The sequence below is a fragment of the Ochlerotatus camptorhynchus genome, unplaced genomic scaffold (genome assembly GCF_037179485.1).
Source record: "Ochlerotatus camptorhynchus isolate MF236.1 unplaced genomic scaffold, CSIRO-AGI_Acam_v1.1 ptg000125l, whole genome shotgun sequence".
Lineage (NCBI taxonomy): Eukaryota > Metazoa > Arthropoda > Insecta > Diptera > Culicidae > Ochlerotatus > Ochlerotatus camptorhynchus.
The window spans coordinates 1,101,588-1,119,102 of NW_027040615.1; the positions used below are offsets into that span (position 1 = coordinate 1,101,588).

General features: G+C 45.6%; 1 protein-coding gene across 14 annotated transcripts in view; it reads right to left on the minus strand.

Annotated features, from left to right (window-relative positions):
* Positions 1 to 17,515, minus strand: part of rg (rugose) — a 414,681-nt gene that overhangs the window by 41,046 nt on the left and 356,120 nt on the right. For 8 of the 14 annotated variants that reach the window (XM_065220386.1, XM_065220381.1, XM_065220380.1 and 5 more), the window contains exons 16-17: positions 769 to 1,494; positions 3 to 112 (exon numbers count right to left, since the gene is read on the minus strand). In XM_065220386.1, the coding sequence (XP_065076458.1) occupies positions 3 to 112; positions 769 to 1,494 (836 nt within the window). The remainder of the gene's footprint in view (positions 1 to 2; positions 113 to 768; positions 1,495 to 17,515) is intronic. The other 6 variants (XM_065220392.1, XM_065220391.1, XM_065220390.1 and 3 more) reach the window with 2 other exon arrangements.

The following is a 17,515-nucleotide window of genomic DNA, read 5'->3' on the forward strand; positions in this document are numbered from 1 at the left end:
ACCTTGATCGACAGCGGCCCACTCGAGTGCGAATCATTGTCCGCTATCACCGACGAGTTGTTCTCGTCCACCACGATCACCTCGTAGTCGCCATCCTGGAGCGAGCGGTTACCTACAAAAACAATACAGTTCGTAAAATGTCAGTCAAGTTGGCTAACTTTCGTGTCTAGAAATAAAGATCTTTTCATAAGAAAATAAAAGAAAACGAACATAACTACTCAAACTCAAAGGTGGTGGTGCATGAGGGAGGGGGGTGTTTGGTGAGAGTGTGCGCATCAAGCGTGTGTTTGTCAAATAAAAAGTGTTCAAGTGCGCGTGACGTTTACGCGTAAAGAGACACAGCCAGAGAACAGTAGGGAGTGGAAGGGGTGGGGGGACTGACTGGGTGTCGTGAGTCGTGATTTTACAGTGTGCTGAGTCGTGAGTAGCAAAAATTCGAACCAACTGAAGAGAGAGAGAGAGAGAGAAAAAGGAACGAAAAACGATGACCGCACACAAACAAAACGGCCGAGGGGTCCATCGGAGGGGGATCGGGCAAAACGGAAAACGAAATCCAAAATCAAAAACAGAACATCAACAAAACTTTCCAAAACACAAAATGGCGACAAAAAGTGCGTTTTTTTGGATTGGGGATTTTTTTATTCTGATGGAAGGAAAAGAGAAGATTCCGCACGACAACACAACACAAACAGAAACAAAGAAATATACTTGAGAAGAGTAAACTGTCATTATTTTTTTTTCAAAAGTGCCCAGAACAAAACACGATACCTGTCATACCGTTACAATGATAGATATGGTTATCACCGTTATTGAGTCCTTTCCCAAGTTTGCCTCCGGCTGGATGACCAACGAGACCGTTGTTGAGGCCACCGGTTCGGCCACGCAGATGGGCCTGCCCATACGGACCGGCACCGGAGTTGAGTGCCGTCAACGAATTGTTATTGGTGAGGTTATGTTGCGCCTGTTGTTGCTGATGATGATGATGCCCGGTGACTCCCGTATAGCAATTGACCATATCGCTCGGATAACCATTGCTGTTACCATTACCATTGTAGGCCACCATGGGTCCATTCAGAGTAGGTCCTGACAGACCGCCATTGTTGTTGTTGTTGTTGTTATTGTTGCTACCGTTCATCATACCGACCGAAGACGACGACGACGAGGTCGTCTGGGAGGACGACGATGTGATCGTATTGTTGCTTCCGTGGTGCATCATCTGCAGGTTGGCCGCGTGCGGAATCGGTCCGCCTCCTCCACTACTACCACCACCACCGAGCACTGCCGAAGAGGAGGAGCTCATCAGTTGCGGGGCTTGGCCAGAGGCAGCGGCGGCGGCAGCAGCTGCGGCCGCTGCAGTGGCCACCAGAGACGACGATGCGGCGGACGATGACGAAGGTGCGCTCATCGCCGATTGGTGGTTCGGATGCGAACCCGGTAGGAACTGTGGATAGACGTGGTGCGACCATTGCGGGAACAGTGGACGATTGCTCGGATCTGCACGACCGGCAGGCAGCGGCGTGTTTGTGTATTTGGTGTGTGTTTAGGTGATGGTTAGCAGTGTGTTGGTGAGTTTTGAGTTTGGTTAGTAGCGATACGCAAAGAAGAGCACGTGGTATGGTTCGTTAGCGATTGATTTCGTTTTGTTTTTCCCGTTGACCAATGCGCGATGATGAGGTATCATTTTTTTTATTTTTATTTTTCAATTGTGGCAATTAGGTTGGTGAGAGGGAACAAGCGCGCGCAGCGTTAGAGACAAATTATCGGATTAAAAGATAAAAGAAAAAGAAGAACGGGGAAGAGGGATTTGCAGTTATTTTTCGATTTTGTTAGCATTATGAGTTGAGTACAAAAGGATGAGCAGTTTTTGAAAGAAGAGATTTGAAGCAAATACAAGATAGAGAATATACAAACAGCGGACACACACACACACACTTAAACACATCTATGCAAAAACATCGAACAGAAGGATGAGGAGATCCAACGGATGAAAATAAAATAATTAACAAGCAAAATTGTAATTTGAACCGAAAACTAAAGCGACCTATGGTGGGCTATGGTGGAGTGAGAACATGAGCTGATAAGCAGAGCCGTACTCAGGATTGTGGTCTAGGTGGTGTACTCTCAGTTTAACGCACCTCTCCCTGCAGCGTTGCCAGATATGGAGCGATTTTCAAGCTTGATGTAAGGTTTCTCAGAATAACGATATTTGAGATTTTATACCGATTTATACCGAATTTGTTTAATAATCAAAATGATTTCTGCCTACTCACGCTGAACTGTCAGAAGCAGGGTGGCCAGATCTACCGATTTTCGGGATGCCTACCTATTCACAGACGAAAGGTTAAAAACTACCGATTTTTCACTTTTCCTACCGAGAATCACAAATTTTTAGCCTTCTTAAGACGGCCTACCGATAACTACCGATAAAAATTTTGAGAAGCTACCGATAATGAAAAAATAATCTGGCCACCCTGGTCCGAGGAAAGCATTGTGTGAGACTTTTTTTTCTTTTTGAATATCTCAAATAATATCAGAGCCTCAATCAAAATTCTAAAAAACTTATTCATATTGAGCCATTCCATAGCAAAACGATATATTGGTTATTATAATTTCTTAAAAAAATAGTAGTTTTGGTCCTAATCGCAAAATATTAGACCCGTATTTTTTATTTTGTCATTAGGGTGACCATTTACAATTTAGGCTTTTTTACACAACATATAATAAAATCAGCGATTTTCATTTTTAAGTTATATTTTCTTTGAAATTATCAAGATTTTGGGTTTTCACTCAATACTCCTATGCGACTAGACTACCATGCGTCTCCATTGATTTGATTAATAGCGACTGTAACATGGTCAAATTATCTCTTAGTCATCTTTGAAAAAAAAAAGATTTTTTGAACCACCCTAACTTGGAAATGGTATCCCTAATGACAAAAAATGAGTCGAATATTTTGCGATAAGGAACAAAACTTCAAATTTTTACTAAATTATGAGAACCACTCTATCGTTTTGCAATGGAATGGCTGCATTTAAGAATTTCCTATGTTTTCCATTTCCTCGCCCTTTTTGGCTACCCAGGAATCGAGAAACAGCTGATGGTTACCAATTCTCCCGGTAATTCATGGAAATCGGGAAATACTCATATTGAGTGAATAAACTGGTCCATCAAAATGTTCATTTTTTTGTTTATTTAAGCTTCCCTTGGAAGTTACTCCCAACTTTTCCCATGAAATGTTTTTCCACCTTACCCCGCAAGTTATTTTCCGATTCCTCCCGGAAAGTTACTCCGTCTTCCCTTGAAAGCTCCTTCCGTCTTCTCCCGCCAGGTTTTCTTTTAACTTCCCCAAAACGTCATGTTTCCAGAGTTTTATTGCGGTTCTATTAGCTTTAGGAATACTGCGGGAACTTCTAGGAAGTTTTGAAACTTCAGAAAAGTCCAGAATTCTGGATCTGTTTAAGATCTGTAAGGGTAAGTTACGATACATTAAATACAGTTTCATCCCAAGTAACATTGCAAGTATTGAGAGAGAGGTTTTATAGCATTATACAAGTCTAAATCATGGTCTACAGAACCCTAATAAAATCAAAATGGTTGGTTGGAATTGACCTTTGCGTGCATAACGTCTAAAGCCCTTAGTTGCTTTACGCCAGCTGAGGTTTTACCGAGAGCGCCATCTCTCGTGCAGACAGGTGATCCATGACGCAAAGCGATCTAGCTGGATGGATTTCCTGGATTCAATCGACGAATCCCAATCGTCGAGTGAATTGTGGAATCGCGTCAACGCTCTGAATGGCAAGCGGCGATCTACTCCACCTACTATCCAAACTCATGGCACCTCGATCTCAGAACCGAAGGACATCGCTGACGAATTAGGAAAATATTTTGCCGACCTGTCTGCTGTCAGTGGCTGCGACAGCGATTTCGTCCAGCGCATCAAACCTTCCACAAGCAGCATTCGCTACTTGCGAATTCCACCCGATTTTCCTGCTCTCCAAATCAACGAAGCTCTTACCTTCCGGGAGCTTCAATTTGCCCTAGGCAGCAGTAGTGGTAAATCCGCCGGGCCGAACGAGATTGGATACCCGGTGTTAAAAAACCTCTCCCTCGACGGAAAAACGAGGCTACTCGCCCACTTCAACGATCTATGGCTCACTGATTCGTATCCGGACCTCTGGAAACAAAGATTGGTTGTGCCCATTCCGAAGAACAACACGGCGAGTGAAGAAGCCTCCTCCTTTAGACCGATTGAAGGTAGAGAATGGTAAATCGTCGTCTTAAGCAGTTCCTGGAGCCAAACGGCCTCCTTGACGAACGGCAGCATGCGTTCCGGCAAGGACACGGCTCTTCCACTTACTTTGCTGCCCTCGGGAAAGTACTTAAGGAAGCTCAGGACAACGGTCACCATGCGGAGTTAGTCTCCCTTGATATTTCAAAGGCGTTCAACAGGACATGGACACCTGGTGTCATCAGGCAGCTCATCGGCTGGGGCCTGGAAGGTCACATCACACATTTTGTACGGAATTGATCGTACCTTCCAGGTGACTGTCGGGAACACTCGCTCGGATCCGTTCCCCGAGGAAACTGGAGTGCCCCAGGGATCCGTCATAGCGGTAACGCTATTCCTGGTGCCCAAGAACGTGCACGTAATCGTTTATGCCGACGACATACTCATCGTCGTAACGGGACGAACGACTAAGCGGTCCAGGAACATAGCTCAAGCAGCAGTCTCCGCCGTCAGCAGGTTTGGCGCTTTCGATTGGTTTCCAGCTCTCCGCGCCGAAGAGTGTACAGTGCCATATCTGTCACTCGGGCCATCTGATTCGAGGACCACCTATCACCATCCAAGATCATCCGATTCCGCTCAAGAAAACAGTGCGTGTTCTGGGGGTAGTACTGGATCGCACCCTAAGCTTCAACCAGCACTTCAGGATGGTAAAAGAAAACTGTCGTAGCCGCATCAACATAGTCAGTCCCGCATCGCTCGAGCAACCGTGAGATCCGCCTTCGTGTCGTTCGGGCTGTTATCGACAGTCAACTTTTCTACGGCCTCGAAATAACCTGCTTAGCCACCGAGAAGCTCAACCACATCCTCGCTCCGGTATACAATACCTACGTACGCATCGTATCCAGTCTTCTCCCTTTCAAGTCTGCGTAAACCGCATGTGTGGAAATAGGAATCATCCCTTTCCGCTATCGATCTGCTGCAGCCATTGCTACCGAAAGCCGCTGCCCACGCCGCTAAAACATCCGGGAACGAAAGGGTCTTTCTCCTCAACGAGGGAAACTGAGCCCTCCGCACTGCAGCCAACCGTGACCTCGCCCCGGTGGCCAGAGTCCACTGGCATGGAGAGAAGAGTTGGCAATCAAACGTCGTGCAAATAGATAAGCGAATTAAGAGTGAATTCCAAGCCGAAGATAACTCTGTAACATCTCAATTCTGTTGCAGAGCTTCTCGGGTCGGTTTATCCGGGGCACGTTCATCGCTTTACGGACGGATCGCGGTCGCGGGCTGGAGTTGGACTCGGAAGTCAAAGTCTACCGGAGGAGTGTTCCGTCTTTTCCGCTGAAGCCGCAGCTATACTAGACGCAGCCATCACTCCGGCAGATCAACCGATCTTCGTGTTAACTGACTCACACAGCGTCATCCAACCGCTGGAAGCCGAAGCCCCGAGCCACTCCGTAAACGTACCCCTCCTAGACGTCAAGCGTTGGATTGTGAATACTATTATAGAAGCCTGGCAGCAGGATTGGTTCCAGTCGCGGACCACTTTCCTGAGGAATATCAAGGAAACCGTACGCTCCTGACTGGACAGTCAAAAGTACAAGGACCAGCGGATCATCTCAAGACTTCGGACCGGCCATGTGAGGATTTCCTGTAATTTCGGTGGGACACCTTTCCGCAAGGCCTGTTCAATTTGCAGCATCCCCGCCTCGGTGGAACCCGTGCTGTGTGTCTGCCCGGAGTTCCAGAAGCTACGCGAACAACATGGACTCCGGGAGAACGTCAGTAATCTGCTTGTCTACGACCCCTCGACGTTGGCTGCGCTGATCGCCTTTCTGAAGGAAGCCCACTTGTATGATCAAATCTAGCCCCCCGTCGGTGGCTGCACTGATCGTGTGTTCCTCATGTTTCTATTTTTCTGCCATCGGGGTTTCTCCGCCGGACCGGGCACTGTCTCCTACGGTGGAGCTCTACCTTGTTCGCGTTCTACCGGTAATGGCGTTATTGAACATTTCCGGGAGGGCCAATGTGACCGTGGACTCTTAATAAAGCTATAATCAGCCGAGTTTTGAAAATTCACTTGTTGTCTAAAATTGGTCACTTCCCCGAGGGCACAGGAACATGCCCAGTAGGACTAGTGTGACCGTGGACTGTCAATAAGACCATTATCGGTCGAGTTTCGCAAAATTATGAAGCTTGATGTGTCGCAAGACGAGTGTTAATTCTTGTTGAGAATTGGTCACTTCCTCGAGGGCACCAGAACATTTCCTGGATGGCCAATCTGACTGTGGTCTCTCAATAAGGCCAAGTTTTGAAAAACCATGAAGTTTGATATGTCGCACGAAGAGTTTTAATTCTTTTGTCACTCTCGAGTCCCTTTGAATCTCGGCAAGGTGATGGACTTTAGTGTCTGTTATTCAACATTGCATTAGAAGGTGTGATCAGAAGAGCTGGAATAGACACAAGTGGCACGATCTTCAGGAAGTCCATCCAGCTGCTTGGCTTCGCCGATGACATCGACATCATGGGACGGAACTTTGAGACGATGGCGGAAACGTACATCAGACTGAAGGCTGAAGCTAGGCGGATTGAACTTCATCAAAGCATCGAAGACGAAATACACGAGAGGAAGAGGTTCTAGGGAAAACAATGTTAGCCTCCCACCCCGAGTTCAGATTGACGGTGACGAAATCGAGGTGGTCAATGGGTTCGTGTATTTGGGCTCACTGGTGACCGCCGAAAATGATACCAGCAGAGCAATTCAAAGACGCATTATGGCAGGGAATCGTACCTACGTTGGACTCCGGAGGACGCTCCGGTCGAATTAAATTCGCCGCCGCACGTAATTGATTATCTACAAGACGCTGATTAGACCGGTGATCCTCAACGGCCACGAGAACTGGACTATGCTCGTGGAGGACCAACGCGTCCTTTGTGTTATCGAGCGGAAGGTGTTGCGTACTATCTACGGTGGAGTGCAGATGGATAACGGGACGTGAAGGAGGCGAATGAACCACGAATTTTGAACCACGCTGGGCAGGGAACGTCGTAAGAATGCCTCACGACGACCCAGTGAAAATGGTTCTCGAAAGCGACCCAACAGGAACAAGAAGAAGAGGCGCGCAGCGGGCAATGTGAATCGGCCAAGTAGAAGGCGACCTGCGGACCCTTCGCAGACTACGAGGCTGGCGAAGTGTGGCCATGGATCGAGTAGAGTGGAGACGACTTCTTCGGACAGAAGAGGACAACAAGGTCTTAGCCTGTTTCGTAAGTTATGGTAACGAATCGGGTTGATCATCTCCTTTACCAAACTCCCCTGTTGGGGAGGGATGGTGAGGGGTATCTCCCCCACCGCCACTGGCAAAAGAGATGATCGCCGATTTGCTCACGTACCTTCGATGTGCGGAAACAGTTCTATCGATTGTTTCACACTCGAGTCGTGAGCATCTAGTCGATAGGTTTGGAGATTGCAGCTATTGTTGCCTCTACCGCTGTATGTGCTCCTGTCATCGATCTAGAGGAGACACGGGTATGGGTGCTGCTACTGCACCTTTCGACCAATGACAGTATGATGCGTGGGAAGCTTCCATCTAGAGTTATGTACTTTAACTAATCATGTTTGTATTACTCCATGCGTGAAGTTAACGATTTACATAGTTTGGAAAAGGAGATGATCAACAAGATTCGTACCAACCGGTGGAAACTACCGATTTCAAATTGGCTCACTACTTGACTAGCGTATTGGTCCCAAGCAAATCGATTAACGTACCCAATTCTACTCGAAATTCTATTACTGCACTATGTTTGTTTTGATTCGCTATGAAAGTTTGACAGATGAGGGGTTAGTGGATTTTCCTTTGTTTCGAGGGGTGAATCAATTAGCTTGGAACCGAAGATAGTACCAGAGCTGAGCGAAAAGGTTGAGCACGTTTCTTCGGAACCTTCTGGTCTTAGAGTTACCTCTATGTTCGTACCTTCCTCAAAATTGACATTTGCTCGCTTTCTATTCTCTATATACAATTTTCACACGTCCGTACTCTAACGGAACTATCAACTCTATACTTTCATCTCCTTATCATTGTATAAAATAACCAGTAAAGGGTGTCCCACATCAAATTGCATCACGGAAATAACGCTGTAGAAAATTACCCATTGGGTATTGTCTCTTGAAAATTTGGGTAGAAGTAGTTTAGAGTGCATTGTTTACACTGTATTTTTATCGCTGTCAGTTTTTCGAAAGTTGGAAAAAATGGCGTCACCCGAAAAGCAACGTCGCGAATCGATTTTGTGCAAGCACCTGGAAAATCCTCAACTCTCTCATCGGAACATCGGAAAACAACTCAAAATCGTGCAATCAACGGTGAGTCGTGTGATTAAACGTTACTACGAAACTCTGAGCATCAAACGGAAGGAGAAATGCGGTCAGAATGGATGTTCTATTAGTGATCAGGATCGCAAACGTGTCGTGAAAGCATTTAAGCGGAATCCCAATGCTTCGATCAGGGATGTGGCCAAAAAGTTGAATCTGTCCAAGTCTTTCGTTCAGAGAGCCAAGGACCGGGAGGGACTGCATACGTACAAAGTGCAGAAGGCTCCAAATCGTGACGAACGGCAAAATACGGTGGGAATGTCACGGGCCCGGAAACTGTACACCCAGATGCTGACGAAGCCTCATTGTCTCATCATGGTTGATGAGACTTACGTCAAGGCGGACTTCCGGCAGCTTCCGAGGCTACTGTTCTTCGCCGCCCAGCACAAGTTTGATGTTCCGAAACTCACTTGCCACGTCATCACTCATCAGTCGTTTTGTTTGTATAGAAGACCAGAATATTAGAAAATTCCATCTCCTAAGCTTTTGATTTACGTTCGGCTTCCCACCGCTAATTGATTCAATATATTCTCATCCCAACCGCCAAGGACGAAGCGAACTCTCGTTACGCAACCATAGCAATGCGTAAATCTCGTCCATACGGCCACCAAATGGCAGGAACCGGCGATAAATTCATTCATTTCTTCACCCGGGAGATTTCCGGCCGAAACGAAAACCTACGAGAATGGCCCAGCTTCCCGTCGTTCGTTCGTAGCGCAATGGCAACATGGCTTCATCATGGCACAAAAGTTAATTACCCACCATCGCATATCGCCAAGGCATCTCTCCGTGTGACCACAGCCGTTTCCGAATTTCACGCTATCGAAAATTATGGCACTCATTATCCATTTCCCAAGACAACGACGGCGGGGCAGAGGACAAGGTCAACCTTTCCGCTTCACCCCACATTTGTATCCGTGTCTTGTTCGGAGAAAAAAAATAGCGTGAAACTGTGGACAACTAACAGGAGGAAGGAGGAGGAGGCCGCTTCGCTCGACACAAATCCGAAATAAGGCAGCCAGGCGGAACAAAACAAATGACCACATTTATATCCACTGGCGATTAATGGCAACGTCGTCATTGTCGTCGTCCTCGTCGATGGGTGGTGGGGTGGCTTCCTTCTACTTGGAAACATCCGCCACATTAACACCACAAGACGTTCCTCATCAACCCGGGAGCCAGCCTCATTTCGTCGTCCTCCTAAGACAAAAACAAAATACAACACAACTGTTCGGTTTCCCGCGACCCCCACTCGAATGAGGAAAATACCAAGACTCACAGATACGGTGGACGTGGCCGGCGTCTGCAGCATGAAAACAAAGAAAGTCCTTCGTCCGTTTGTCTGTAGTCCCGCGCAAAGTCATCCAACTAGATACAGCTCTAGGAGCAGCCAAGCAGCATCATCTCCAATCGAGCATTTGAAAGCTCCATGCACGTGACATACCTAGGAGGCCGAGGCGGCTGCGATGGAGCTTATTCTTAAAGGACGAAGAAAGGCACGGAGGGAAACAGCACACTGAATAATTGATGGCGATGAGCGTATCTTAATTTTCTCACTGAACCGAAGATAATGCTATTTGATGAGCGTCCGATCGCATCAACGTATTTGGGGCTTTGGAGAAACCGTTGTGTAGGTATGTTTGTGGGTGGAATGGAATGGAAGGGACTTGGCCGAACTGTAATTGCGTATTTAGGAAAATGGTTTGCTTTTTTAAGCCGGAAAGGGTCGTTCCTGAAGTGGGAATTGGGAAAAAAGGACAGGACAGGACAGGTCAAACCTAAACAATCAGCTTTCATCAGTGAAGGTTGAACGGGGAATAAAGAACTTGAATTTTTGTCATCCGGTAACATTGGAAAACCAACAATGATCGAATTAAAATTTAGGGCGAGAAGAGAGGGTCTTTTGCTTCTGGATGTTTGATGCTATTCTCTGAATCACTTGCACAGTAATTAATTAAGAGCTTTTCCAAGTAACAGTTTTGGATTTATGAGTGTTCTGTAGACCATGATTTAGGCTTGTAGCATGCTTTAAAACCACTTTAAAACTTGCAATGTTACTCGGGTTCTTTGCCAAATAATGCATGCATTTGTAATGTCCAGCGTTGGAAAAGATCGCGATACTTCACGAAGTTCACCAAGGGAAAAGTTCGCGAGTCATAGTGAGTTTTGGTGAACTTTTCCAACACATGGGCAGTTGCATGAAGCCAAAAAAGAGAACCATTCATCCGAAGGGTCACGGGAGGCATCTGAAAGTGGAACGACCCGCTTGACCACCGAACGCAGGTCATAATCGCGCGGCTGAGGACAGGACATACCAAGTTTTCCCACACTTCTCCGGAGCCGGTCCCTTCAGATCAATCTGTGAAACCTGTCAAGTTCCCCACTCAGTGGAACACGTGTTGTTGCTCTCCAACGACCCACGACCCAGGATTACGGACCTCACTGGTTAACTTCACGTGGCCGGGCTCTACAACCAAATTTGAACCTACCCACCAATCCAACCTGGAACCACGAATCACAACCTTCAACTTAGACAATGACTACCGCCTATCCATGGAACACGATACGGAACTAGAAAAACCACCGTATGACCGGAAATAAGGACTAACGCAACTATAACGGAACCGAATTTACTTTATCCTTCACATAATCGACACCATCCATGAAGAAACTCCGGAAAAACAACTCCGTTGAAACCTACTCTGTATTAAGGGGTCTCCACTCTGGAACCTCACCTTTTTCCCGGAGATCCCCTTCTGGGATCTCCTAGTTCCAAACTTCGTTTCCGCTTATTCTGTAACTAAGGGGGGGGGTCCTTCTGGCTCCCCCAACTAGCCAAAGGCTGAAAGCCTCTTTAATAAAGAAAACTAACTAACTCACTAAAAAATCATCATATTTTTTGAAGTTATGAAGTGTTGGGTTTTCACTCAATACTCCTATGCAACTAGACTACCATGCTTCTTCATTGATTTATAGCGACTGTAACATGGTCACGACGCACGGTCGTCTAGTCCTATAGGAGTATTGAGTGAAACCCCAAAACTTGATAACTTAGAAAATATAACTCAAAAACGAATATCATTAAAAAAAAACTTCAAAACAATTTCTAAAACATGATTTTAATTAGTTTTCCATTTGATACATATTTTTATCTTTCAAAACGGCCCAATGGTTCAAAACTTATGAATCTTTGAAAAAAGTAATTTTTGAAAAAAAAATATTTACTTTTTTGACCACCCTAATAACAACATAGAAAAACGGGTCTAATATTTTGCGATGAGGAACAAAACTACCAATTTTTACGAAATTCTGAAAACTACTATATCGGTTTTGCTATGGAATGTCTGATAAGTAAGATGATCAAGGTATTCCAAATGGTGATGGTACACAGGTGAATTTGGAACTCCTTCACTAAGCGGCGCTAGTGTACATGTGAACTTCCTCTTTCTATTAGTTATATCTTTAAATCCTCACCATCTACGAAGCCAGGATATCTTCGTGAAGTCTGCACTACTGTCGAGTATTTTAAACAGGAACTTGACTTGCACATTAGCGACGCTTAATGAAACAATTCTGTAGTACTGTTCTATAACAAATCCGCCTTCACCTACTGTAATCATGTGATATTCCATGTGAGCGTCTTACATCAAATGAAAAGGAAATTTTCTGAACATCAATGAGTACTCTAAAGATCGCTAAATTTATAGCGGAAATTTTATTCAGTTTTTATTGAATTTTACTTCAAGCTTAGGGTGGCCGTCTTATCCCGATCAGCCTATTTTAATCCAAAAAATGCCATTCGAACAATGGCACATTTTGGCTAATGTTTTAACAATTAGTTATTTGATTTACAGAATCCACAAAAATTATTCACAAATGGCACAAATACTTGCTGGATGGGAAAACTGAGCCAAATATTATTAAAGTAATTAAAAAAAACTATAAAAAAATAGACACGATGCTCAAAAAAAAATCATCATTTGGACAGAATGTTAAGATATTCTATAGATAATTCTTACGAAATTCTGCGGAGAAGTTCCAGGTATTTTTGGGAGGTAAATTCCAATGTTTTTTTTTTCTGAAGAGACTGTTACATATATTGTGGGCAGAAATCTAGAGAAATCTAGAGAAATTCAAAAAAATAAAATTGAGCAAATTTCTCAAGATTTCTGAATAGGATGTTTTAAGAGAATTTCGAGAAGAATTCTAAGGGAATCGAATTCTCAGAATAGTTCCAATGAAATTCTAAGAGATTTTCTCAAGGGATTTTAAGACGAATTTCAAGATAATTATGCAGTGAGCGCTCAACTTCCGAGCTGAACAGACGCGTTTTTGCTATCGCTCGTGGAAGTCGAACACGAACTAATTTCCAGTGTTAACTGTGTTTTTTCGTATTCTGCTCATCGCTGAGCCGTTTTTCGTTTCGCTGCGCGTCCAAACGACTCCGCGATGGGCCGTCGAGAAAATACCTTTCGAATAGACTTTTCGAATGTGCCGAAGAAACCGGACCTTGCCAAAGTCCACAAATTCTGTGCGACCGTTCTTGGTCTGAAACAAGGTGAAGTGCTACGTAAACAGAACAGCAGAACACTCAGTGTTTCGCTCGTGAAAGTTGTCGGCCTAGAGTTGGCGCAATGAATCTGCGAGGAACATGACAACCAACACGACATTACCGTCGACGGAAAAAATATCCGCTAAGGATCACGCTGGAGGATGGAGCAGTGGAGGTGAGGCTCTTCGATTTGTCCGAGGTGTCGGACCAAAAAATCGCTTATTTTCTCGGAAGGTATGGTGACGTCATATCAGTACGAGAGCAACGATGTGGAGCCGATATCGATTTCCCTGGTATTTCGACCGGTGTCCGCATAGCGAAAATGAAAGTGAATCGTAACATCGAGTCGTGGGTCACCATCGACGGTGAAGTGACGAATATATCGTATTTCGGGCAGCTACAAACATGCCGACACTGTCGCGAATACATCCACATCGGGGCTACTTGCGTGCAGAATAAAAAATTGCTCGTACAAAAGTCGTATGCCGATGCCGCAAAGCAGATGTCTTCACAAAAAACATCTCAAGCCGACTATACTCCGAACCAAACCAACACACACTCGAACCAAATCGCTCCCAGTGCGAATCAAAACAAAACAACTTCGAACCAAGCTGCACGGCCCCGGTTCGAACCAAACTCGGTCAATCCGGCTACCATGCCGCCACCGAAACAAGTTTCCCACCGACAACAGAAATTGTTACCACCGATGCGCAACGAACAGAATTTTCCCACGCTAGCCTCTTCCTCGGCTTCGATTCCCCCATCGGACAGCAGGTCGTTGACTCCCTCTACAGGTCAACAGCCTCCTGCTAGCAGCGGAGTGGATCGCAAAACTGCTAGTGGCAAGTCCGATGGCAACACTGAGGCAAATAGACTTAAGAATTTCATAAGACTCGACTTATGAACGACAAATATGAATTTCATAAACGCGACTTATGAAAGAGTTTCGTCTAACACAACGTAGCCCTTATACGCCTTTAGCCATTTCAGATTCTTGAGCGATGAAAGACGAGTGGTCAACACACGAGCTCCGTAATCTCAACGTCCATGGTTCGGTTCCAGTCTGCTCCGATTTATTATTTTTTTGTCAACATTATTTTTCATAGGGCAAATCAATGAAATTCATACTGATTTCTTGTGGCTAAAATTCATAAGTGTTTCTTATGGAATTCTTATGTTCTTTTGCCTGCGTGAACGAAACAGACTCGTCTGTCGGCTCATCCAGCTCAAGAAGGCAGCTCCGCAATCGACCACCAGGCAAGAAACCTCGGGTGGAGGACGACTGCGACGACAAGCGAGATGGGAGTAACCAACTGTCGTAATGGCTGAGTTCTTCAGTTACAACCTCGCCTCCATCAACATCAACAATATCACGAACGGAACGAAAATTGACTCTCTTCGGACCTTTGTACGAACGCTGGAGCTAGATATCGTTTTCCTCCAGGAGGTGGAGAATGATCAGCTCTCTCTCCCTGGCTTAAACATTGTCTGCAATGTGGACCAGGCAAGGCGAGGAACGGCAATCGCGCTGAAAGACCACACTCAGTTCTCGCATGTGAAGAAGAGCCTGGATGGCCGCCTCATCGCTTTGAGGGTGCAAAACACAACTCTCTGTAATATCTATGCGCCATCGGGGACAGCTGCTCGTGCGGAAAGAGAGAGATTCTTCAACGGCACGATCGCATATTACCTTCGGCACAACACGCAACACTTCGTCCTCGCTGGGGCGATTTTAATTGCGTGCTTCACCCGAGCGACTCCACGAGTTCAAACACAAGTCCGGCGCTCCAAGCGACCGTACGGCAGCTGCAGCTTCAAGACCCCGCACCCACATACGTTACGCACAATGCGGCATCCCGGCTCGATCGCATGTATGTAAGCTATGGGCTTTGCGAGCATCTGCGAAGTGCTGCCACACACGTATGTTCGTTCACAGACCACAAAGCTCTTACAGCGCGAATTTGCCTTCCGCACCTCGGTCGTGAACAAGGACGTGGCTTCTGGTCCCTCCGTCCTCATCTTTTGACTGCCAAAAACATCGATGATTTCCAAGTCCGGTGGCAGTTTTGGACCCGCCAACGGAGGAATTTCCCCAGCTGGATGGCATGGTGGATCTCATACGCGAAGCAAAAAATTAAATCGTTTTTCCGCTGGAAGTCAAGCGAAGTATTCAGCATCTTTAACGCTGAATACCAACGTCTCTACGCGCAATTGAGGCTCGCGTATGATGGCTACTAACAAAATCCAGGCATGTTGACGACTATCAACCGCGTGAAAGCGAAAATGCTCACGCTGCAGCGACGCTTCGCACAAAATTTCATTCGGATCAATGAAACATTCGTAGCCGGAGAGAGCATATCCACCTTCCAGTTGGGTGATAGACGACGTAAAAAAACAATCATCACAGAGCTGCAGAACGAGTGAGGAGAGCAAATTCAAGGCTCCCTGGAGATCGAGCAGCACATGCTCCGATACTTCAAGGACTTGTATGCGGCGGTGGAGACCAGGCAAGTTGGGGAGGAGATGTTTGAAACCGAGAGAGTAGTACCCGAGAACGACGAAGCTAACGCTGCTCTTGTGGCAGAGATCAGCATCAACGAATTGAAAAATGCCATCCGAACGTCACAAAAACGAAAATCGCCGGGTATCGATGGTCTACCGGTGGAGTTTTACCATCGAACTTTCGACATCATCTATCGAGTTCGAGAGCTCTACTTCGTCACCAATGAAGCTATGACGGATGAGCTACCTTCGGAATTTGCCGATGGCACTATCGTACTGGTTAAAAAGAGAGGTAGCGATGGAACAGCGAGAGCATACCGTCCGATCAGCCTGCTCAACGTCAACTTCAAAATTCTCTCCCGCGTCATGAAGACCCGCCTGGAACACATTCTCCGGACACATCGAGTCCTGAGCGACACGCAAAAATGTGCCAACACCGATCGATCCATCTTCCAAGCCACGCTCTCGCTTAAGGATCGTGTAGCACAACTAACCGCGAGAAAGCAAAAAGGGAAAATGATCTCTTTCGATCTCGATCACGCGTTCGATCGGGTCTCTCACGAGTTCCTGCATCGGACTCTTCTATCTCGGGGTTTCAACCAGGGCTTCGTCGGCTGACTCTCTCGGGTCGCTGCTGCGTCTTCGTCACGTCTGCTGGTGAATGTGCGCCTTTCACATCACAGCCGTTCCGTATAGAGCAATCCGTACGGCAGGGAGACCCAATGTCGATGTTACTTATCGTGCTTTATCTCCATCCTCTCCTCACACGGGTAGAGCTTCTCTCCCAAAATATTCCTCCCCCTGCCGATCTTCCTTGTTTCAAACTGCTTCCTCTGCAGACTGCTTTGCTTCCACCCAACATCCAACAAAATCCCACCAGCGATCAAATTCATTGCCTCTATCTTGAGCAAACCGAACTGCCAAGGGTGGAACGGAACCAACCAGGTCAAATTTGGAAAAAAAATCTGTACAAATATTTCGTCCAGAGGATTAACGTCGTGCCAACGCAGCGATCTCTACATGTTAATCAACGAGAAGCCGGAGCACCGCAGACTAATGAACATTATCGGACGTGCAAATGATTCGAATTGTCAGCACTGCATGGTGTCTATTGAAACGCTACAGTACAAGTTCTGTGAGTGCCCTCGTATAGCTGCAGCATGGACGCACGTACAACGAAGAATAATGACGACTCTTGGCGGATGGCAACGACTTTCCTTCACCGAGTTGATACGACCAATCTTGGGCAACATTGCAGCAGCCAGAAGAAATGAAATTCTTAAATTGTTTATAAAATACATCAACTATATTAATGCAAATATTAATAACAGAATCTATGTAGGTGAACTAGAATTCCTTCTGAATTTAGAAGAGTATTCTGAGGAGAATTCTGAGGTAAGAAATGGAGAAGTATTCTAGATTCTGTGATATGAAAAGTTCTCAAGGTTCTAAAAGTTACCAAGTTATTAAAACTGCCGTTGGTAAGCCGCGAGTATTCGGTCCAACTCCTACTAGACATAGAATTAAGTGAATTTTGTTACAAACAAGCTCCGTAAAGCTAACACGATTGAGCTATACAAATAAACGAACTAGATAAAAAATAATAAAACTGCCGTACAAAGGTTGATGTGAAAACTTTTGAGATATCAAAGTTAACCAAAAGTCAAATGTCTGAGGCTTGGTATTTCTTAGGATTCTCACTGCAATCATTTAGATCGCAGACTTAAGTTGTTGTATCTTACACTAAAGAAAGTTAAGAACTTCAGTTTTGAAAAAAAAAATCCAATGTATTGGCCTTTTCGTTAATGACATTCGATTATAAAAGGCAAAAACAAACATTATGTAAGGATCACATTTAATTCACGAT